Source organism: Lissotriton helveticus, chromosome 5_1, assembly GCF_964261635.1.
Source record: "Lissotriton helveticus chromosome 5_1, aLisHel1.1, whole genome shotgun sequence".
In the NCBI taxonomy this organism is placed as follows: domain Eukaryota; kingdom Metazoa; phylum Chordata; class Amphibia; order Caudata; family Salamandridae; genus Lissotriton; species Lissotriton helveticus.
The window spans coordinates 638,009,635-638,033,722 of NC_136065.1; the positions used below are offsets into that span (position 1 = coordinate 638,009,635).

The 24,088-nt window shown below is 45.8% G+C and overlaps 1 protein-coding gene across 2 annotated transcripts in view; it reads right to left on the minus strand.

Annotated features, from left to right (window-relative positions):
* PHC2 (polyhomeotic homolog 2) overlaps positions 1-24,088 on the minus strand; it is a 646,847-nt gene that overhangs the window by 261,758 nt on the left and 361,001 nt on the right. For both annotated transcript variants that reach the window (XM_078643027.1, XM_078643026.1), the window contains exons 7-8: positions 9,557-9,715; positions 758-1,055 (exon numbers count right to left, since the gene is read on the minus strand). In XM_078643027.1, the coding sequence (XP_078499153.1) occupies positions 758-1,055; positions 9,557-9,715 (457 nt within the window). The remainder of the gene's footprint in view (positions 1-757; positions 1,056-9,556; positions 9,716-24,088) is intronic.

Below are 24,088 nucleotides of genomic sequence, written 5' to 3' on the forward strand. Positions count from 1 at the left end.
GCCGAGACCTAAAAAGGGGGGTGAGGGCACTGTGACACGGAGAGGGAAACAAAGGGCCTGGGAGAGACTGGTACTGTGAGATGCTTGAATAAAGAGTATAATGTGACATGAGACACCAACAGGCACTGAGGAAGAGACACAGCTACAGACAGTCATGAGGACTGTCAGCAAAGTGAGAGACAAGTTGGACTAACATGAAGAGAGATAGCGAGAGACAGAGAAGGTAAGAGTCAAGTGGTAAGAAGTAAAGAAAAAAAATCAGTATATGGGATGTGTAAATAAAAATGATAGACTGCAAGAGGAAGTAAAAAACATAAAAAGACTGAAGCATGGCGAGTGTGAGTCGGGGCGAAGTGATAAAGAGAGAATGCAGAGACCTGGGAAGCGTGGGTTAAAGTGAGAGGCTGAGTGGGAGGAAGTGGATCGATAATGAAAATGGAAATGAATGAGCGAAAGTAGGATACAATACTGGGTGTGAGGTCCAAGTCAGGCCAGAGAAGCATCGGGTATGGAAGGAGAGAGGTGGTTAGAGGTATAAAGCAAAAGGCAGGACGACGAAGGTTAAATTCATAGAAGGTGGAGAGTGAGAATGAGATGCTCTGAATGAGGAAAACAGATTGTGACAATAGGCAACAAAACATTCCACAAAGAGTGAGGCAACTTTTACCCCATAGTAGAAAAACTGAGGTCACATAAATCAACACAGTTACTCAAAGGTGGCATTTTATGCTCATCGTATAAGCATGAGTTTCCTTACCGGGTGCAATGAGTGAGTGTGTGGTCACAGGGACTGGCGTTCGGCTTGTGGAATTCCCTCTGCTTTCTACACTGCTGAGGCTGCCGTTGCTGGGATGGTGTTGTGGATCTCCTTTTTTGAGGTTGTCGGGCCCATCAGCTTGGCCCCCTTTAGCTCCCTGTGTTGGGCTGTGGCCTGCCATCTTGCCCTGAGCAGAGTTGGGACCCGGTTGAGCTGGTTTCATGGCCAGACTGGGGAGCTGTGACTGGGAAGAGTTGACACAAGCGGTCGGTTGGCACCTGAGGGCCAAATTCTGTACCTGAAACCAAGATTTGAGATGGTGAAGAGTCAAATGCCTGAGACCCTGCATCGGTGGTTCTGTGCTGGGTTCCAATTAGATGTTCATGTTGCCTTCCTAGCAAACAGAAGTAGCCCTTGAATTAGTGTGGGCACAAGATACACAATACAGTTTTATGCATTTTTTTCATCTCAATGCATCTCGTTCTCTTTTAGTTCATGTAACTAATTATAATCTTTTTCTATAATGTGAATCCCACATGCTCAGGCCAGTGTGCATTAGTCCAGATATACTCTATGTGCTAATACCCTCCTTATAATATGGCAGTGCTCTTGTTTCATACTCCTTTAATATTTGCTAGATAATATTTGGGAGATGAATTTAAAAGACAGGTGAAAGGAAAGGAAGACAAATGCTGTGTAAGAATAATGATCCCCCTTCTTTCACAACATAAATTTAAAAAACAGGGCTATTGTACAAATAAAGTCAAAAGCGAGGGGTGCATACTTTATGCAGAGCCACCAGCCAAGCACTCTGGGCTTCCTTTGCTGCGATAGGCTGGATTGGTGCCAGTACTAATAGCGTTCACGCTTAGATCGCCCTTCAGGCCAATTTTTAATCAGATTAGTTAAGTAAAGTCATACGAAATGGAACCTAGAACTGTATACTGGACATCTCAAGGGCATGCTTGATATAAGAGGGATCTAACTAGAAAATACAAAGTTTTGTCAATACCCCATGTCATGACGAAGGCAGGGGATCATCCTATTCTCCAACTACTGGCATAAACCACAATACAACGAGGATAAGGCAACCCCCCAGTGTTATTACAATAACCACCATAGCATCAAAGTGTCTGCAGGAGAGAGAGAGGAATTGGCATTAAAGAAGAAAAAGCACACCCAAATGCACACCTACCGTGTATAACATCGGACTCAGACACCCGGTCACTTCTACACTGTACCTGATCTCACAAGTGGACATGATCCATGGCGTGGTTGTGTAGAACTGAGCAAGTGTTAATCCAAAGATCTTGGTGAAGGGGAGATATGCAGGGCAAAGAAGGGAAACACGTTGTAAGTTAGTCTTTGGTCTAATAGTGGGGTTTTATTCATTAGTCAAATGGTTCTGGCCGGTGTCATTGAGGAACATTTTTAGGGATGGAGTTGGTTTAGGTTGACATGTTTGCTGTAACTTGATGTTTTTTTCTCTTATTAATTTGGAGGAGTCATAACCTCCATTACAATTGCAAATGCGTGAATTTGATTTTGAAAATAGAGGCCACAGCAGAAGTGTGGAAGGGAATCCTCCTTGTACCCACTCCACCACTTTTCTTTCGAATTGCCAAAAAGACAGGGAATGTTTCGATGGCAGGGCCTGTGCACACAATCAGCAGCACTTTTCATGTGTCCCTAGATAATCTTGCAAGGACTCTGGCTATTTTGAGGTCAGAGAGAAGTGTCACACCTTCCAATTAGGACAACCTCTCCATGTGAGAGGATGGAGAGTAATATTTGTTTGGGCTACATATACTTCAAACTCTTCTAAGAGGAAAGCACGCATACAACGTTTTTTTCATACGCTTTTTTAATGGTCGCTGCTGGCAAGGTCCATGGCATTCAAATTTATGACATGGTCTGGTTTGATGCCTTTGGTGGAGTATAAACGCCATTGGTCCTAATGCAAGCAAGGACAATGTGTCCCTTTTCTCCTGGAGTAGTACTGTGCTTGCTAAACTACTGATAGAGACATCTGTGTTTGAGACCATCGAAATTAGTGTATATTTCAGATAAATATAATATTTGAATTTTTCATTAAACAACAATACAATAATACTACTATAATACCATCTTTGAAAGAAAAAAGAAAACCGTGGAAAGTGAAATTAGAAAATCTGACTGAATAGAAACCAAATGTGGACCATGATGGCATCAGCTACTGATTGTCTAGGTGCTCTACAGACCAATTCTGATTTTGATGAGGGGACACAAATACATTTCAAAGACAGCAAACTGTGACCACTGCCAAGAGAAGGTGGCATTAAAGCACACCTTGTCCGCTCACATACCTCCTCACATAGAGCACACGGCCCATCCTTCTCTAGAGGAGCCTTATAATCAGTAGTGCAGGTACCTCACTGACTGACGGGTAGACCACCTCAGTGGAGCTTAAAAGAAGGGAGATGAATATGATGTGTGTCAAACCTCATTTAAAGTCAAATAAATTGCACAAGAAATGTGGCAAATCTCACAGCGATTACACACAAAATTGAGCCTTATGAAAAGAGAGGTGACCCCCCCACCCCCCATAAGAAAGCTGTCTGAAATTGGCACAAAGAGACCCCCCACGCCCAGAAGCCTTAATGGACGACAACCTGAACATTGAGTACAGTTTTCTCCAAGCTCTCATTCACAGATACAACAGAGCGCTCGTATTTTAATGACAATGTTTGTGATAAGCAAACATTCATGGACGATCATTCACTTGTGAAGCTGGGATGACCTTGGTCTCCCTTCTCGATGATAATTTCAACCCTGATTTGGTGAAGGATCATGTTGGGTCTATCATAATTCTTCCCATTGGCATTCACCTCTGCTTTCAGACCTGCTGGCAAGGATCGCGTGGCTAAACTTCTAAAAGAGTAGCTTAGAAACCCGTTAGAATAACTTACAATGCGACATTAGCAGTGTTTTAGGTTGGTGCTGGGCAACAAGACGCAGACCGTCCCGGGCATTCTTCCCAATTTTATTATTTTCGCTATCGTATGGGCTAGGACCTATACTAGTGTCTGGATCATTCACTAGGTATATTAAAGACAAATTTGTTCTGAACTGTCCATATCCAGTTCAGACATTTCAGCCTGCAACTAAAGTACAACTCTATCCCCTCACATCGCTGATATACCTGGAGTTTGGAGAAGAGTGGCAGCCCATAAACTTTGTTTAGAGCAGGTTCTCCCCTGACAGAGTGAAACCACCCCTCTCCTGTTTCTGGTGTTGTGTCCATTTTCTCAAGCAAAGAATCTGTAGAAAAGGCCACTAAACATCCCCACCTAGGCCAGGCCCTAACTAGGTTCAGTCAGGACAGTCGGGTAGGAAACCTGCAAATATCTTCACAACAACATGGAAAAAGCTTCCCCAGGATGTAGACGCTTTGAGACTTTTAAAAATGGTACCCCTTTAATTAGCCAGGCAGTCCACTTTTGGCCATAAGAGGACATAAGAGGAGGGAAAGGCCTGGCCTACTTTGCCATTACTTCATTCAACACAGTGAGAACAAGGAGGGCTGTGCACCAGTATAGAGAAGATTACAAGAACCAGGAGTAGAACCTATGTGTGGAATCAATTCTTCCTCCATGCTAGGCTTAATAAGAGGAAGTCTGCAGAATTGCATTGCTTTATAACCTTAGGAGTGAAGGAAGACATATCGTCTGCATGAGGAGCTGGATTGCACTGCCAAGAGGAGTGACTTGATCCAAAGAAAGGGAGACCAAGGTCCAGTCTTATTACAAGCACAGCCCATGAAACGAGGGGCGCCCAAGTCCTACGAGTCCGGATGCCCCTAAGAGATGCTTCGAAGTTGGCGGGGTGTTCCAGCACCTTCATAAGATAAGACGTATGAGCCTGTATGGTTTTGGACCCTCTCCATGCACGTGAGATAGTTGTAGTTGCTTACTCTATTACTTCAGTATGGCCAGGAAACAGAATGTCTTCATCCCCCTAATGAGACCCCATCACTTTGGGCCCATGAGGATTCCGAAAAATGGAATCCTACTTCTAGCCCCTACGGTTCCAAATATTTCCTCTACCAGTCCAGTGACTACTGGTACTGCTGTAAATTGCTATAAATTAGGTGCCACAGTACTGGTGGGACCCGTACCACTGGAAAAACTCTACTGCAACTGTTAGATTTAGAGAGAGGGGCCCCTGCTGCAAATAGGAATCCATGGGACAATTACAGGAAAGTAGTCCACTATTCTGTAATCTGTCCCTGAAGAGTGGAATACTACCAGAGCTCTGGTGACTTGGACTGTGACCCCTTGTGGTCATTACTAGGCAGCCATCTACTCATCTGCTCTCTGAAGTAAGTTGACAAGAATCCCAGAGGGTGGAAATACTGTTGTTTGAGTGGTGTTTTATGAGATGGCCATATTCAAAAGCTGCATGTGTGAACTCTTTAGGGACACCTCCATTTATTCTGGAACATCTTTGGGTACCACAGGTGGCTAGATCAAAGTTGTGGCTGGGACGCTGTAGTCCTATCTGTATCCAGTCATTCAAAAAACTGTTTTTAGAGGCTGACCAGAGCACTTCCAAGCATTACAGATTTCATGCGGAACATTCTTTATTGGTTAATACTGCCACAGGCTCAATGATAAGGAGATTTCTAGTGCCGAGCGTGAAGGAGCTATAAAACGTTTAGCGTTCGACACCTAGCCCTGAAGGCACTTGCTTTTTCTGGTTTTATTTTTGTATCAAATTTCTAAGTGTGCAAATTAACCTACCTGCTAGTGAAGTCCTTCTTTTCTTAAGTTTAAGTACTGACTGGACGTTGGACTGATTAAGTGGTGTCTACAGTTTTATACAACTTCCTGAGTTTTTAAGCCCTTCAACCTTCAGGCATAAGTCTTGATTGCTCATCATTCCGACCCTGATAAGAGTGAAATGACACAAAAGAGCCCCTGTCTATCCTGTTTTAGGTGCACTAGTGCTATGGTCTTACATAATAAGCGACAAATAGCATTACCCACAAAAGGTAATGCCTAATATTGTCTCACTTCCCCAGGACCAGAAGGAAATGCCTTACACTGGTGCATTGTCAAGTATTATTCAGAGTCACTGATGTAATTTACCAAAATCAAGAAGAACATGTGATGTGTGACCACATGCCTGTGAACAAATGAATAAATCTTGCAAAGCACTCATATACCCAAAAAGGGAGTCTTAGCGCTAGTTGAGTAAACGGAAGCTCGATAAAAGACAAAAAAAATCAGGAAGAGAAGCACAATGTTTTAATGCCTTCCTGAAGGCCAAAAGATTGGGCAGGGTTTTAATGTGTAATGGAAGAGCATTCCATGCCCTAGATGCGCCAGAGCACAAAGCTACAGCCTCCCCAATTTGCATATCGGATTCTGGGAATTGCCAGCAAATTGGCCGAAGTAGAGCGCAAGGACCGACTGGGAGAGTAATCAATTGGAACTCCTCCCCAGGAAGTCAGGGCCTGTCCTGTGCAGTGCCATAAAAACACACGGCATAAAAGCTTAAATGTAATCTGCTGCTTCACCGGGAGCCAATGGAGTTTGGACATGGTTGGAAAACAGACTGAGGTCTTGGAATTTTTACACAGCACCTGAGCAGCAGCATTCTGAACAAATTACAATTTATTAAGGACCTGCTGATGGACTTAACTGTAGAAGTGGCAAATGTAAAAAATGCCTTACTAGTTGATACCTTGAACAGTGTCTAAACAGAGGTTGTGGTACAACTTTTCTACACAAAGAATGCATTAATAAAGCAGCCTCGCAGAAGATTAGCCTTTTAGTAGAGCTAGTGGGAGCACGGCACACTATCAACAAAAATGGTGGATGGGGGAACAGCTTTCCAGTAGAGGAGGTAGATGCACACAACTACATTTTTAAGTGTCTTGTAGCGCATGCATTGTGAACATAATCTTCTCAAAGTATGTCCTATGCCATTTTTCACTGGCCTCAGCCACAGCCTTTTGAAGAATGAAAAGGAAAGCCTCAAGGACAGAAGTGTAGACAAGTTTGTGTGCATGGTGTGAGGTTTATCGGAACGTAAGGGCTAGGATGACGATGGGTCGGAATGTTATGTTATGTTATCCGGATTTATAAAGCGCACAGATGCCCCAGCAAAGGGGCGTCCTGGCGCTAGAGCAGAACAAAAACCGGACAGAAGGTGGAAGACACAACACAACAACAGAACTAAGGACCTAAGGGGAAGAGAAAGGTTTTAACAGCCTTCCTGAAAGCGAGGAGCTCATTAATGGCACGAATGTGGACAGGCAAGGAATTCCATAACTTGGCGGCGAGGACTTGGAAGGATCGACCGCCAGTCCTGGATCTCTTGAAACGAGGAACAATGGCAAGGTGGAGAGCAGAGGACCTCAGAGAACGAGCTGGGACATAAGGGGAAATAAGTTGCTGCAAAATCTGAGGGGAAGAGAGCTTTAAAATTTTAAATGTCAGTATCAGGGATTTAAACTTTATTCTCTGTGCCACCGGAAGCCAATGGAGATTAGAGATGGTTTTTCTAGCTGAACAGAATCTGGGCAAGCCAACCAGGGCCCTGGCAGCAGCGTTTTGAACGCGTTGGAGACGGGAGAGCTCAGCCTGATTGACTCCAAGAAAAAGGGAGCTGGCATAATCTAATTTAGTCAAGATCATGGCTTGCACAATCAGTTGTCGGGTGGGAGCGTCAAAGTATTTGAAAGTGGACCGAAGCTGACGCAAAATCCCAAAGCAGGATGCAGAAATCTTTTTAGTATGGGTGCAAAAGCTCAATTGGGAGTCGAACCAAACCCCAAGATTTTTCACTTCAGAAACAGGGGTAAGGGTAGGACCGAGCTCAGCTGGCCACCAGCTATCGCCCCACAGATGAGTTTGTTTCCCCACAATGAGCACCTCGGTTTTCTTAGCGTTCAATTGCAGGAAATTATCATTCATCCAGTGGGCCACAGATATAAGTCCCTCACGGAACTTTGCTGCCTCGAGATCGGAAGCTCCACTAATCGCAACCGCCAGCTGCGTGTCGTCTGCGTAGGACACGATGGAAAGGTTCCCACGCAAGGCGACAGCAGCTAGCGGCTGGACATAAAGGTTAAATAGGGTGGGGCTCAAAGCCGAACCCTGTGGAACTCCCTGGGCAGTCGCATGAGATGTGGATTCGAAGGGGGGAGTGATGACCCTAAAGGAGCGATCAGATAGAAAAGATCTGAACCATTTAAGAGCCAGCTTATCCACCCCAGCCTCAACCAGACGTTGTAGTAAAATGTCATGGGAGACAGTGTCGAAAGCGGCACTTAGGTCAAGGAGCACAAGTGCCGCCGTGTGGCCTGAATCCATCAGCATGCGAAGATGTTCCGCCATATATAAGAGAGCAGTCTCAGTACTGTGACCGGGCCTGAAACCATTCTGCGAGGGGTCTAAAATATTCGCAGAATGGAGATGTTTTGCTAGAATGTTATTAACATGAGCCTCGGTCAGTTTAGCGGCCCACGGGAGGAGAGAGATCGGGCGATAGTTTTCCGCTATTTTGGGGTCTAGAGCAGGTTTTTTCAGGACAGGAATTACCTGCGCCTGTTTCCAGGGACAAGGTACGGAGCCCGAGGACAGGGACAAATTAATGAGCTCACAAAGCGGGGGAAGGCAAATGGAGGAAGATTCCCTGAATTGTGATGGCCGCAGAGGATCTTTCGGGGAACCAGATTTCACCCTAATCACAAGATTGTCAAACTCCTCCGTAGAAAGCTCCGGAAGATGGGATAACGAGATGGTGGTATTGGGAGTAACTGTGTTACACTGCCGGGAGCCTGTGGGGCTAGGAAAGGCTTGATAAATACCTTCCACCTTATTAATAAAGAAGGCGGCCAGGTCCTCACACTGGGAGGCAGAGCAAATCTCGGCGGTAGAAGTTCTACAGGCCGAGAGAGAGGAATCAATTCCCTACTTGCTTGGATGCTAGGATCGGGAGTTTGGGGTAGTCATAACCAGTTGCGACAGTAGAGGGAGGCTACACCAGACAAGCATTGTGTCTCAGGCAACGGATCATGAAGTTGATTCTATGTCAGATCAAAAGGCATTGGAGGTGCTCGAGAACTGGTGTTCTCGGTTCAAAGTCCAGTAGGGAAGGAGCAGTCATTCACATTTTAAGCAGGAGGATCATCCTTACATAACAATATTATGTGTATGACATTGCGCCTATTTGTTATATTTTACATTGCATTGCGGAGCTAACTCTCTGACTGATATAGTGCGTTGTACAAATGTCGATACTGTGGTCGTACAGAAAGACAACATTTACATACTAACCCTTGGGAAATCTTAACCCACCCGAGAGGTAGCTATGTCATGACCAATGGGACCTCGGACCACCTTCCGCATAGTATTACAGTAGCAAGATCAAAAGTGAATTAACTTGCACCAGAACCAGGACGAAAAACAAAACATTCAGTTAAAAAGAAGAGTGTGTTCTTTGATTTTTTTTAATACACCCTCAGATTTAACTGCAAGATAGTAGTATATAGGAGTTAAAAAGTAGTCTCTTGCATCCACTTCTCCCTCAGAGGGGATTTTTCACACCCATTAGTGCTCTTGCTCAACAAAATGAAACAGTGGCCTGTCCCGGTACAAGAGCAGCCTTTCTGTCTTTCAACCCATCAGCATCCCATCACGCGCTCTCTCATCTGGAAAACTGAAAATAGCAGCAGAATTAAGATGGGCAGACTGGTAGACAAACAGATTGACATAAGCAGCAGAAGCAGAAGCCCATTTATGCTCTTACCTGAGATGTCGTGGTAGACGGTGACTGGGATGTGGGTGCAGTGCTGACATCGGACTGCATGGTGGTGACCGCGGCTGTGGGCGTGAAGATGAGCTGCGGGGATAAAGGAACAGCACGTCCTAGGCTTCTAGCTACTTGCACAAGGTTACTTTGCTGGGCCTGTAAATCACATGAGATGCATGTTGCCGGTTTTGCCTCTACCAAGCACTGGACAGGCAAAGAAGAGTAGAAAGAAAAGGCAAGGGCTGAATTGTTCTGGCAGATTCATAGCATTAGATCTTCGGAGGCTGTGTTTTAAGGTAGTTGGAACAAAGTTTAAAACAAGCACCTGTATTTATCTCGGTACTTCTATATTTGGCAACGTTGGCATCTACAAGTTGAGTATGTATTTGTATGTGACCCTTAATTCACACTTTGGGCAGGTTATGAATATGTTATGCATTGTAGGCAGCAGAACCTCAGTTCCTTTTAACTTGTAGATGTCATTTGAAGTTTCCAAACTGAGGATGTTGGGATTTTGGACATTTTACTTGGATTGCTCTTACGGGATCATACGAAGGGCTTATGAATACCCTCGTAGACTTTTACTGGTTTTGAAAGCTCTGCATTTTTAGAGGTACTTAGCATTAACAACATGATCATAGTTGCCTAAAATTCTCCATGTGGTACACCAGCATGTACTTACATCTTGCTGAGATTTAGTAAAGACATTTTTCTCTCAGGGATACAATCTTGGTACTATGTGAGGTAGCAGCTGGAGGTTCTGAAATCAGTGTGTTGATAAACAACAAAGAAAGGTAAACACGATACCAGTCATCGTGCAGTCTGCTATAAAGGGATACTGGGAGTTGCTCCTGTGCCTTTGGAACGCCAGGAGGATGGAGGCACGTAATCAGACATCGGGGTTGAACAAGTACTAAAGGTCTGGCACTAGTTTAGGCCGGTCATAAAATCTCCCAGTTTCTGTGGAGGTGAGTCAACTCCTGACTACCACTGTACTTACACTCTGGGCAATACGGCTGGCTTTCCAGTTTAATCTATTCGACTGCAGCCACGCATCTGATAGTTTGTGATGATCCGGCTACTAGGGGAGGAGGCATGGGGAAGGGAGGGAGTACACAGGGGTGAACTCAACTTCAGTCCATTCAGTGAAATCAGCCCGCCCTGCCTGCCTACTTGAATCCTTCTCAATAAAAACTGTTGCATGCATAGCGAGTTCTATTTTGTCTACGAAGCTACGAGGGCATGGTTTGAGTGTTGTTCCAATTACCTTAACCACAGAAGCCAAAAAACAGATAATATAACCTGGAATGGACACTATTAGGCCTGTGCATGTAAGCCTATAAAAGTGTCCCTGAAGTCAGTTATGAACAGATGTCCAACTGGTTGCAGTCATCGTTAGGAAGCTAATGGTCTGAACCTGCCATCAAAAATCAGCCCATGCCAGAGAGTATGACCACATCACCATGCCTGCATCGAGAAACGTGGGGCTGAGATTCAAGTGCTGGGATTCGGATTGAACCCTGAGTAGAGGAAGGCAGGTCTACAGGACATTAGGAAACAACCGTAGAGCCTCTCCTCTGAAATATCTCTAGGGCAGAGGCAATCACATGGTCAGTCACCTGTAAAGCCGTGCAGACAGGTGACTTGCGCAATTCTATTCCTACTGGCCTTTCAGTTGCACCTGTCTTTCAGGAAATCTACCAATTATACCTTAGGTTGAGTCTCCCTTTGAATCAGATCATGGCCAATGAAGCTGGTTTACCAAAATAACACCCACTTACTTCTCTCAAAAGATTTCTGTTTCTCGCTAAGGAATTTCACCAAAACCCTTCAATACAAAAAAAATGTGTATTAATTAACTGCCCAAAGAGAAGGTGCTGGAGAGGCCACAGTAATTTGGAGAGCCTTTGTTGGACTGGGTGAATGCCAGAAAATCCTTGCCAATAGGAATTTCAGCAGAAACCCACTTGTGTATATATGTGCCCCATATGCACTGTTGTGTCTATGCCCGCCACAATGTGAGGGCTATGTATATGCGGGCCTCACTGTGTCGGGGATTAGCGGTGTTGCCCTAGTTACTTACCAAGAATCTTCATTACTCAGAGTGTAGTCTTCCTCGCTACATGACTACTGTAGTGAGCTTCAACTCCCCAAAAGAAACCTCCAAGCAATTTAGCACTCTAGTCATCCCTTCCCTCTCTAACATGGCCAACATCCTTCGCCCTGACCTAGTCCTAGAAGAGGTACGAACCACCCTACTTCCTGTTCAAGTACCAAGCCTCAGCATCCAACAACATGAAGCTGATAGCTAAACAGTAAAGGGATTTCATCTGACGAGGAAGACTACACTCGAAGTAATGAAGATTACAGTTAAGTAACCAGGGAATTAACTCCTGGTAATTCTTCCTCACCAGATGACTAACGTAGTGAGCAGATACCAGAGACAACACGGCTTCATGTCCACCAAAAAGAAAACCACAGACCAAAGTGCGAGGCAAAAACACATTTTAACCCAAGCACCAAACAGAGGAAAAACAGATACCTATTTTGCGGGTGGCAATCAATTGCAGGCAGAGCCAGCCCAATAGAGGTCCATGAGCATGCAAGGCGAGGTACACATTGTGGCCTTACAAATATCCTCAATTGAGATAGCCTTTGAAAGAAGCCCAGGAGACAAAAATTCCATGGGTCGACCTCCCTGATCAGGCAGACACCTACGACCCCTGGTATGCGTAGGCCAGATGGATCGTCTGCTTAATCCAGCTGCTCAAGGTGGAAAGAGAAGGTTTATGACTCAACCTCACCGAGCCAAAAGTGCCAAACAGATTATCACACTTGCAAAATGCCATGGTCCTCTCCAGATATACCAACACCGCTCTCCTGACATCCAATAGAGGGTGACCAGCATCCACCCCAGGCACCAGAAAGAAGGTAGGCAGAATGACTTCCCTGGAATGATTGGTAATGGAGGAGACCTCGGGAAAGAACCTAGGATCGGGGCGAAGGACAACGTGATCCGATAAGACACGGAAAAAAGGAGGAGACCGCAAAAACGACCCCAACTCCCCAATCCGACCAGTGGACAGAATGACTACCAAAAACACAACCTTCAAGGTCGAGAACTTCTCGTCAACCGACCCCAAGGGCTCAATAGGAGAAGCCTGTAGAGCATGCAAAACCAAAGGGAGATCCCAGGCCGGGACAGGACAAATCACCAGAGGACGCTGAAAAAAACAACTACGCGTCAACTGGGCCATCAATGGATCCAGCTCATCCAAAGGCGGACTACGGAATGCCTGCAAAGCCGTCCACTGCAGATGGAGCCAGGCCCAATGAAAAAACAGACAGAAAATCAAGTATCATGACAGGATCCACCGAACCAGAGTCCAGCCCCTTAGAACCACACCACCTAGAAAAGGACCCACAATGCGGAGAATAAGACAGAAGAGTCGTTGGACGTCTGGTGCCCTGAAGAATGCTCACCACCTCCGCTGAGCAGCCACAGGACAATAGGCTCACCCCCCCAAGAGCCAGGCCTGGAGATGCAGCCAACACAGAACCCCCACCGGAAGATGCAAACCCCTCGGAGGATACGGATGGTCGGGACTCGCCCAACACTCCTGAACCCCAAGCACTCTCAGAAGGGGATACTCGGGCGATGAACCCAGCCTGGCACAATCAACAGAATAAATGCCTTCTCCAGGTGGATCTTGCACAGGACCTTTGCAATCAATGGGATCAGAGGAAATGCGTAAAGCCGGCCATCCGGCCACCTGAATGACATCACATCCACTCGCCATGCCTCAGAACTGGGAGTTATTATGCAGAAGCGGAGCAGTAGAGCATTGTCCCCCAGCAGACACCCAAACCTTGTCTGCAACACATGAAACACACCGTCAACAGAAGAATCAAATTCATGTGTGGAAACCCTGCTCAGGTGGTACGCCGCACAATTCTCTCTCCCCGGGAGATACAACTCCTGTAAAACAACACAGTGCCCGCCACCCACGTCAGAATCTCCTGAGCCAGGAGCCACAAGCACCGAACCCTGCAACCCTCCTGGTGACTGAGATAACCAATCACAACCTGATTGTACGTTCAGGCCAGAACATGATACTGCCGGAGGGCTGAAGTAAACTACAGACAAGCCAATTGAACCACCTTCAGTTCCCGCAAGTTGGACGAACAACCAACCTGCAGACGAACCCAGTGACCTCGCACAGACCAAGATTCCAACACCGGCCCCCAGCCCAAATGGTTGGCATCCGTTGTCACCAACCGGGGGGAGAACACCTGAAATGGAAGATCCCTCGCCAGTTTGGACTCCTTCATCCACCAACCCAGGACGATCCGAATTTGAGGGCACACCAGTACCTGAAGATTGTAATGGGTGGAACAAGGGGACCAGTGGGCCAGGACATGCTTCACCAATAGGTACAGGTGTAACCGAGCAAACAGCAACACATTGATCGCCGCAGACATCAAACCCTGTACCCTCAACCACAGCTGTACCTGGGCTGAATTAAGAGTGAGCAGACAACCCAGGTCCCTCCTCAACCGTCCTCTCGGCCAGCAAAAACACCAGACCCATTACCATGTCAAGGTGACCCCCGATAAACACCAAGTCCTGGGTGGGAATCAGATGCGACTTTTTGTGGTTGGTCAGGAGGCCGTGAACCTCTAGAATCTCGAAGACCCTCTGGACATGAAGAGTCCCCTTGGAAAAAAAATCCCGTCCCTATGGATGATCCCAACCAAGGGAGCCAGGACCTTTGAAAAGACCCTCAGGGCAAAGGACAAACCAAAGGGCAATATCAGGAATTGGAAATGCTCAGGCCCCACACAGAACTTGAGAAACCGCTGGGATGCTGGGTGAATGGCCATGTGCAGATAGGCATCAAGCAGATCAAAGGAAACCACCACGTGCCCCTGAAGCAGCAAAGAAAGTTTAAGATGCTGTCTTTGCAGTAGATCTACTGCAAAAACAGCATCTTAAACTTAACATGAGGGATAAATGAGTTCAGCCTTTTCAAATGCAGCACAGGACGGATGTCCCCTGAAACCTTCCTTACCAGGAAAAGAATAGAGTAGAAACCTTGACCCCACTGACAGGCCGTAACTGGACGAATTATCCCCTTTTCGAGAAGATACCGAATACCTTGCCCAAAGCACCTCCCTCTTTGGTGGAGCTGATGACAAAGAAGTGTGAACAAAAAACTCTTGAGCGGAGAATCGAAGACAACTGTGTAGCCCTCCTTGACAATTCGCAGGACCCACTGAACGGACCTCTCCAAGTCTCCATGAAATTCAACAATCGACCCCAGGGGCCCCTCGGATAGCTGGGACTTTGAAGAGGTTGTGACCCCTCCCCCGAAAGGGCAGGTTCCCCCTAGGAGCAGAAAACAGCCTGGAGGCCCCTTTGGGCCAAAGAATCTTCCCTAGAAGGACAGATGGAAGCAAAAAGTTTCCTATCCTCTGCGGATTTCTCCACCATCTCCTCCAGGGAAGCGCCAAACATTTTAGCTTCTTCAGAAGGGACTTCTGCACCGCCTCGGCCTTCCAATGGCGCATCTAGATCTGGCGCCAGGCCTGAATAAAAGCGCCTGCCGAAGCAGCCGCGGCCCCCAAGGTATCAAAAGAAATGTCTGACAACAGCCTTGTCTATTGTTCATGACAGTCAGGGTAGGCATGATGTCCGGCCCCTGCTCCATAAGTTCAACAAGAGACCAACATTCCTTCAAAGGAGACTGGATGGTGTAGGAGAGGTAAATGCCCTAATAGAGAAGGTGGCTGCGGTGTAAGACCTTTTTACCACCCCCTCCACCTTTTTGTCAACCGGGTCCGAAGGCGAGGCATCCTCCGAAATGATGGACCCCTGAGAAGACAACCCAGCCATCAAAGATTTAACCTTCACAACGGCGGGAAAGTCTGTGGCAAAGTCCTGAATGGCATAACGCTTAGGTAGATAGAGCAAGAAAGACTGTTTGTCCACCTTCAGCCACTCATTACTATTGACCGTCCTGATCGTTGGGTGTAAAGGAAGAGACTCAGGCTCACGCTTCTGGTACTGCATGAAAATAATCTTCCGAATCATCCTCAAGATCAGGCACAGAAAATGCCAGGGTATCCATGATATGCTGCAGGACCTCCTTCAGCTACTGCCCCAGCACATATCTGCCCCGGAGATCATCCTCCTCTCTGTCAGCCTCAGCAACGGCGGAAGGCTCAATGCTCTGCTTCTTTGGGGAAGAAGAGCCCTCAAGCTCCTTAAATGCCGCAGCCACAGCAGCATGAATCATCTGCTGGATGGCCGCACGGAAGACACCTCTGCAGGAGCCTGCAAACTAGAGCCTGCCTCCATGTGTAGACCCTCATCAGGCTCCACCCTGATGCAAAACAACAGGCAAAGAATGTCCCCACAGTGACCATGTGCTCAGGCCCTCAGCCAAGCCGGACCAGCAGCGCACTCCCAGTGGTGCATATGTGAACTTGGAAAGTGACCATAGGGCCGAGAACCGCAACTACTGTGACGAACGGCCCTCCAGCATGAGCCCGCTGAAGCAGGGCCTCCCAAATACAGTAAGAGCCTGCTCAGGCCAAGCTTACAACAAAAGCCTAAAAACAAAAAACAGCAATGGCGCCAACAATGAGCCCGCCTAGCAAGGCTTCTACCCTGGGCGTCAGGGCCGGCTATGGCACAACCTTGTCCCATTTACCTGAAACTTGCTCTTGGAGAGCCTGCAGAACCAAAAAAAAACAGTAAGTGGGGTGGGTCATGCCTCCTCTTATATTAGGTCCGGGATGAAGGAGGTCGGCCATGTTAGGGAGGGATGGGAGGACTAGTGCACTAAATTGCTTGGAGGCTTCTGTTCGGGAGCTGAAGCTCTCTACGTTAGTCATGTGGTGAGGAAGACTTACGAGGAGGTAATGTAATATAACTCAATCAACTGAGGCCTTGCTGTTTGTAACCTGTAGGCTGCATGAGTCTGTTATGGTTTTGTCTACTCAACTTAAAACTTCTGAAATAAATGCATTTTAAAACATAGCAAACTTAAATCCTTTTTGTTCAGAAACAAAGTGCGCTTTCTGTAATGTGTGCACAGTTCTGAAGCGCCATTTTTCCTTTTTTTCATGTTCTGAATGAATTTTACTGGAGCACAAAGAATTGCATAACATCAGACCCATTTTGACCGGTTCTGGTTTGCTATGAAAGAAGACCCCCTGTATAATGTTTAAAGTACTGGGCATTCCTTTTAAAAACTGCAGAATCTCATCCTCTGGTCCCCTGATTTAAGGGAAGCGACCCACCAAAACTACAACTCACAGAAAGCACTAGTTTGAAGCACAGTGTTCAGGTTCCAAGAAGCCAAACAATCAGCACAGCTCTGCCACACAACGTCGTAAGAGGGTGAACTGGGATCGAGCTGTCAAGGGCTGTAGCTCCTGTGTGAGGACTTACAGCAGGACCGGGTTTCAGCTGAAAGTACTAAGTAGGATGGATCTTGTAGTTTCACCTTTCTCACGAGTCCAAGCATGCTTACTTCTTTTTGCTGAAAAAACAGGACTGGGTGAAAATCACCGCCATGGCCCGGTACCAGTTGACAGTCATGAGAAGATGCGAGAGCATAAAACGTACATAGCAGATTATTTATGATTGTTCCCAGTCACAACGTTTCTCGATGCCGATTGAGGCGGTGATGTAGGTCCCTGAAGCCCCTTTCATCCATGCCTCCTTCAGATTGCAGTCAAAAGTCTTAGGCATTACTCTAGAGGGGGTTTACTGCACTTCTTTAATATACCTGCTCACCTCACCTGTGTTTTTTTTCGGCCTTCCAAATTCTGCTTGCAGGTTTTACCTGTGAACCTTTGGTCTCATAAAAGCAAACGGGATGTGGGGGACAGTCTACCCGTTTCCTGGGCTGCCTGCAATCAATGCACAAATATTGATTTGTTTTGGGTTTGTTGACATTATGAGCGGTATTGGTCTCATCTGTGTCAGATTCTCTTACTGAAAGAACAAGGAGAGTTGTGGTGCTGCTTGGCCACTGCAGGGCTGTCAACGATAGTGCTGTGCAGAAAGAGCACAAACAAGCTGGCCCGAAGTCTTTCCAAAGTATTTCCACAATCCCCAAATCATTTAGTAAAGTGCTAGTTACAGTGAGTATAAGCCAATGGCGAGTCGCTCCTCCATACCACAAAGCATGCTTGTGACATTGTGCTCTCTGTTAAGCTACCCCCATTTACTTCCCCGGCTTATATAAGTTTCCTTAGGGCTTCTATGCCTGCCTTTTCTGAAGGCAAGGCAAAAGGAACATGACAAGGGAGAGGCGACTAAGTGTAATGAAATTCCATGAGAAAACTCAAGTAGCTCCTCAGCAAATATCCTAAACTGGAATACTTATCCAAAATAAAGGAGGGAGAAACAGGAAAAACTGGGTTCACCCTCCTTGTAACGGGAAACGGCCACTACAACGCGGCCGTTTCCACGAATACATTTACCACGCATGCAGTACAACGCATGCGTGGTTACCACGAAAGCCTTTACCACGCATACCTTTACTACGAGGTTTGTAGTAAAGGCATATGTGGTAAAGGTAAAAATTTAAAAAGGGGGGGCTTGGGGGGGTCTCCCCCCCCAAAAAAAACTCACCAGAAGTCACGTTGAGATATGCAGATAATCAGCGTCGTTAAGAGAAAACGGAAAAAAAACTTCCGCTTCCTCTTAACGACGTATGACGTCACCACGCATGTAGTCGAGGAAAAGCTAATGCGTAGAAATTCCATTCTGTTGTAACGCATGCGTGGTAAAGGCATGCGTTACAATGGAATGCGTTGTAAGAACATACAACCCCTTGTAACTATGTACTCAACAAATAGAAAACCCAGTCAAGGAGAAGAAATAAAACTCTCTACCGCGATGGAAAAAATGAGGAAAACTTTGTTTCTCCTAGAGAACCCTCACCCACCAGGGTTGCTCTTTGGTAGCATGCTTCATCATTGGGGTTCATCCCAATACGCTGCGGATCGAGGTGTGATGCAACCAAACAAATACGCGGGAACACTATAAAGATAGCGTCTTTGATAAAGACTGTAGTTGGTGAGGGGAGTGGGAGGGATGTGCTAACAGGGTAAAACTGCCTCACTAGTAGGACTCTTACTTTATTCTTGCCTCTAGTAAGTATAGTTAAAATAAGGGGTTGCTGTTTGAAGAGGTAATGGGTTTAACTCTTCAAGGTGATCAACATGTTTCGAGCCTTTCTCCTAATAGCTCTTCTCCAAGACCGATAAGAAACCTGGTCCTACTGGTGCCAAGTTAAACCCATTACCATTACCTCTTCAAACTTCAACCACTTATTTTTTTCACTATACCGACTAGAGGCAGGAATGAAGTAAGAGTGATCATAGACAGTCATTTTTAATCTGTTAGCACATCCTTCCCACTCCCCTCACCAACTACAGTCTTTATCATAGACGCACTGTTTATAGTGCTCCTGCATATTGGTCGCAGCACGCCTCGATCCGCAGCGGATCGGGATGAACCCCAATGATGCAGCATGCCACCAAGGGGCAAACCTGGTGGGTGAGGGTTCTCTAGGAAAAACTAAGTTTTCCTGATTTTTTTCCATTGCGGTGGAGAGTTTTGTTTCTTCTCCCTGACTGGGTTTTCTATTTGTTGACTACACTGGAATACTTCAAGCCTCTGTCTAAGAATGCCACTACTCAATAAGTGGTCCGGCCCTAGTAATGGCTAGCAATGAATGCCTGACAACTGACAAGCCTTTGCCGTAATGTGATATATCTTGTTACTTAATGTCACAGCTACAAGATTTTGAACCCTATACTGTACATCAAACTCCACAAATAGATTATCATAGTGGTGAAACAGTGCAGTTGTCACCCAAACACCACTGCTTCAAATCATACCTTCAGACCATTCAAGTATCTACCATTCTAAGTGGACTAGCTGACTTTAATGCCAGCAACACTAGTCCTGAGCTTAATGGAAGGACAAAAATACTTTCAGGGGAAACCAAGAACTGGTGGCAATTGTGGAAATGAGTAAGTAAGTAAGGTTCTAAGTCACCCAGCGCCTTATGAAATCCGAAATTAAAATAAAATTCAGCAACATAAGCATGCTTGCAAGTGGAAAAGGCATCTATAAGCACTATTCTCAAATCCCTCACGAGACTTGTAACCACATTTGTGTTACAGGGATGGGATACCAACAGATTAGTTAAATGATAGGTAGTCAGTTTTTCAGGGACTGGGGACACATCCTTATAAATACTCTGTTGCCTCTGGCTGTAAAGAGATCTATCACAAGTCAGCGGAACTGCTTTCAGACTTCCTTGAATATCTGTGAAAAACAAGGGTTCTGCAATGGGGGAAAGAGAGTCTACATCTTGATGGTGAACTCCTCTGACATAAAATATTGAGCATGACAGACAATGTTACTCTTTGCCCACTGCACCAAAAAGTAGCCAATTTCACCAGAACTAGAAATTTGGTGCACTCCTATGCGCTGACATATGCCTATGTGCCACACTGCTGGTGTGCACTTACAGAGTAGAACCTTTCGGGTCAGCTTGGAATCCTAGAGATGACCTGAAGGCCTCCAGCTCTTTCCAGATGGGCAACACCTTTGCTGGTGCTGTAGAAGATGGGCCATGTGCCACTTTTGATGTCAGTGTAATAATCACTTTGGCTCCATCATCTGTCATGACCACTCTCGAAATGGGGATGGGAGTACAGCCGTGGCCCATCCTGTAAGTTTTCAAGAGGCAGCCAACTGATAATCTATGCAAATCTGAGAAAACACTGGTAATCGGTTTTCAAAATCTTGTGACACTGAATCCCAGCATTTCAGAAGATAATGCGTCAATGGCTATTTCAATGCACATTAGCCAAAGGCACCAGAAAAAAGATGCTTGCAGGTATCTCTAGACTTAGATTCAGAGTCAGATCAGGGCTGCTTCCTGCTTCAATAGTCCACCCTGATGCTCCATCAACCTTTGTGTCCTTCTTACCAGAAGATAGATTGTCTGACATTCATCTTGAATAAGATGAAGTTCAATCTCCGGGCTGGCTGTAGATGGTCTTAATTTAACTGATCACAAGGCCCAAATCTGTCCCGGTTTCACATCCTCAGTGAATGTTGGTATGCATAGATGCAAACTATTTATGTATGGGAGTATCTGTTTACATTCTGCACATGGCAGTCCAATTACTGGACTCATCACCTTGTAAGCGAACCTGATGTTGATTTGAAACTGAATAACGACACTGCAAACTGTTACTTGTACTTATGTGCTTCGCAGCTCATGTCCTACACTTCAAGTGCCTTGGATGCACCAACAGAATGTCTGCTCCAGAGTTTCCATCCTCGCCTGACCTGCAGTCACCCACTTGTTCACCTCCTTCAAGTCCAGCACTGGCTAAAAACATCCTGACATCTTCACTACTGCAAAAATGTGAAACAATCAACATGTTTACTCATCTGGTTGTACCTTGATGATAACTAGAACAATTCTAAATTCCATCCTGAAGTGCTCATGTCTTTATGGAGCTGACAGTGATTGGCCATCCATTTAATCTTGAATGTATCACATCTTACCATGCTGATTTATAAACTACCTTTACCTGTACTGCCACCGACGCTGGGAAGATTTGTTGGCTGCTGACTGAAATCCAGATGTGTTTAGATGAAACCATGGTGACTCGGAGCTAGGTTTACATGTCTTCCAATTTGACACCACACAGACTATGACTTGTAAATGATACACTGAGTAAAAGGTTTCTCAGGTTTGTATCAGTTTCCAATTCTTGACCAACATACATCACTTTCATAAAGTGAGATAAGGAAGCATAACTAAGGAACCACCAATTGATTGTGACAAATTATACCAAAAGGCATGGAAAATATCATTTTTAAGAGCATATGGAGAGTGCCTGGAAAGTGGAAAATTCTTCCAATGTTTCTGCGTTGGCTCATATATTTTTTTGGGTAGCAATTGCTGTACCCCGTAAAGATGACTGATAACAGTATGGGAAAATATAGCCAAAAAAAACTCTGCGAAATGCTTCATTGCTGCCAGTCTCTCTCTGTAATTGGCTTCCAATTCAGCGACTAAATTGGGGAATCCTTCAATGACAACTTTGCCACATAAATTGAATTCCTGCCTGTCCATAGTGACTGCATCAATCCCAGTCATCTGGGATTCTGTTGTATAAAGTTTGCGTACCAATAGAAGGATGTGCACCATATAAATACACACAGCATAAAAGGAATCGTGGTACAACAATCTGAGCCATTCCATTCTCTGTTATATACTGTACAGAAGGAAATCAACGCAGAAACATCCCTGTTTTTTATTTTGTATCTTTAACGCATAACTGTTGCACAATACTAGCAAAACAGTACTGATCAATATGCTGTAAACAGGATACATAGTTACCATATTGTAACCAGACAGACTTAAACATATATTTGTACTTCACCATGTCATCACACAGCAACAGGATTGATATCCCAGGTAGGTGTTGCACCCTGTATGTTATGTAGTCGTTGTGACTATACCACCATGTCCCTATTGCTTGATGTATCACCATCTGGGCTAGCAACAGCCTCTGCCAGGTGCGATCTCAGGGGTCCCCATATTTTTTCGAGCGAGATGTTGTAGGAAATAATTTGCCATAGGTCTCAGCATGTGAGCGATATGTTACTATTGCTGGGATCCAGTTTGCTTTTCTGGGTACCCCTAACACTACCCCCAGTGCATGGCTACTCTTCATTTGCTCATCAAAAGCGCCAACCCCACAAATATTTGCACATTCTTGGGGATCTGGGGACCTTCTTAACATAGCAGTTGGACCTGACCCTTTTTGCAGGGTTATCACCAAACCTTTTGCCTTCCTCCTGTATTTTTCTGACCCTCTTTTTGTTGGCCATGGGACATTTGGCACTTTACCACTACTATTCAGTGCTTAAGTGCATGTGCTCTCTCCTTTAAAACATGGTTTGATTGGCTTAGTCCTGTTTGGCATATTTCATTTACTTGTAAGTCCCTTGTACAGTGTCATCCTCTATACTTGGGGCCTGTAAAGTAAATGTTACTCGTGGGCCTGCAGCACTGCTTGCACCACCCACAGAAGTATCCTTTCAAACGGGTCTCGGATCCGCCACCATAGGGCCTGCATGCTCAGTTTACTGCCACATTCACTTGGCATTTAAAATTACTTGCCATGCCTGAAACTCCCATTTTACTACATAAAGGTGACCCCTAGGGTAGGCCCTGGGTAGCCCTATGGGCAGGGTGCCGTGCAGGTAAAAGGTAGGCCATGTACCTTTATTATGTGGCATGTCCTGGTAGTGACAAACAGGCTACTTGATTTCTCACTGCTGTGAGTCCTACTCCTCTCAAAGGCTAAAATTGGTAACTGCCTTAAAGTTACTTAAGTTGTAATTCCTCATCTGAAAGGAGTAGCGTGGCTATGATTGGAATATTGTTGAATAGAGTTGAAAGGGGGGTTTCTTTTTTAAGTCCCCCCATATCAAAGACATTTTGAATATAAGTATAAGGGCTGTGACCCCATGTTTCTAGACACTGCATGGGACTTGTAACCGGGGGGGGGGGGGGGGGGGGGGGGTCCTGAAAGGATTTTAGTGGTAGCCCCGAACTGGCTGTGGGAAGAGGAGCCTGGCCATCTAAACCTGTCCCTCCAGCACGTAGAGAGTGCTTCATGGGGAAGTGATTTTGGCTTTGGATCTGCCCCAGGAAGAATTGCGGGGGTAGTGCTTTATTTCTCTTCTGTCTCATCTGGTGCCCCTTATGCAAGCAATTCGAGTGTGTTGAGCACTGTGACCCGGTGAAGCCTTGGTCCTGCAGGAAGACTGGCGCTAGAGAATCCACCGCAGCTCACACCTCGGGTAGTGTTGCCACGGCTGCAAGGAGGCTTGCACCTTTAGCAGTGGAACCGGCCACGCCCACTGCTGGAGCAGTGCTGTGTGCAAAGAGGATCATGAGAATCTCAAAACGCTGGCCCCGTTTCCGAGGCCTGCCTACAGGTGTTCTTGATTTGCTTTCGCCTCACCCCATGACAAGGGAAGGCACCCCCTGGATGTTGCCTCTCTGGCCTATAGCAACGGAGCTCCAAAGAGAGTAGGTGCCCTGGGAAGGTACACAAAGGGACCGTGAGACTTCTCCTGTTGAGCGGCCCGTGTGGGCAATAGCATTGGTCCGGGAGATCCTGGAGCCATTACATGCTGCATTACCTTCCCTAAATGTATAAAATGTATCATTTTGCCCTGTACTGTCAGGAGAACAAGTATTACTTCAGGCCCTGCATAATATGCATAGTAATGGTGTTTTTGGGGCATATGCGACATAGAAACCTTTCTCTTATTGCACTCATTGTGATACTTGACAATTGCATATTGGCAAAGTAATTAATGGCTCATGTTATTTTGGTCTATTATTTATGTATAATACATCTTATATTTTCATATTATAATGTGTGGAGTCTCTTTTG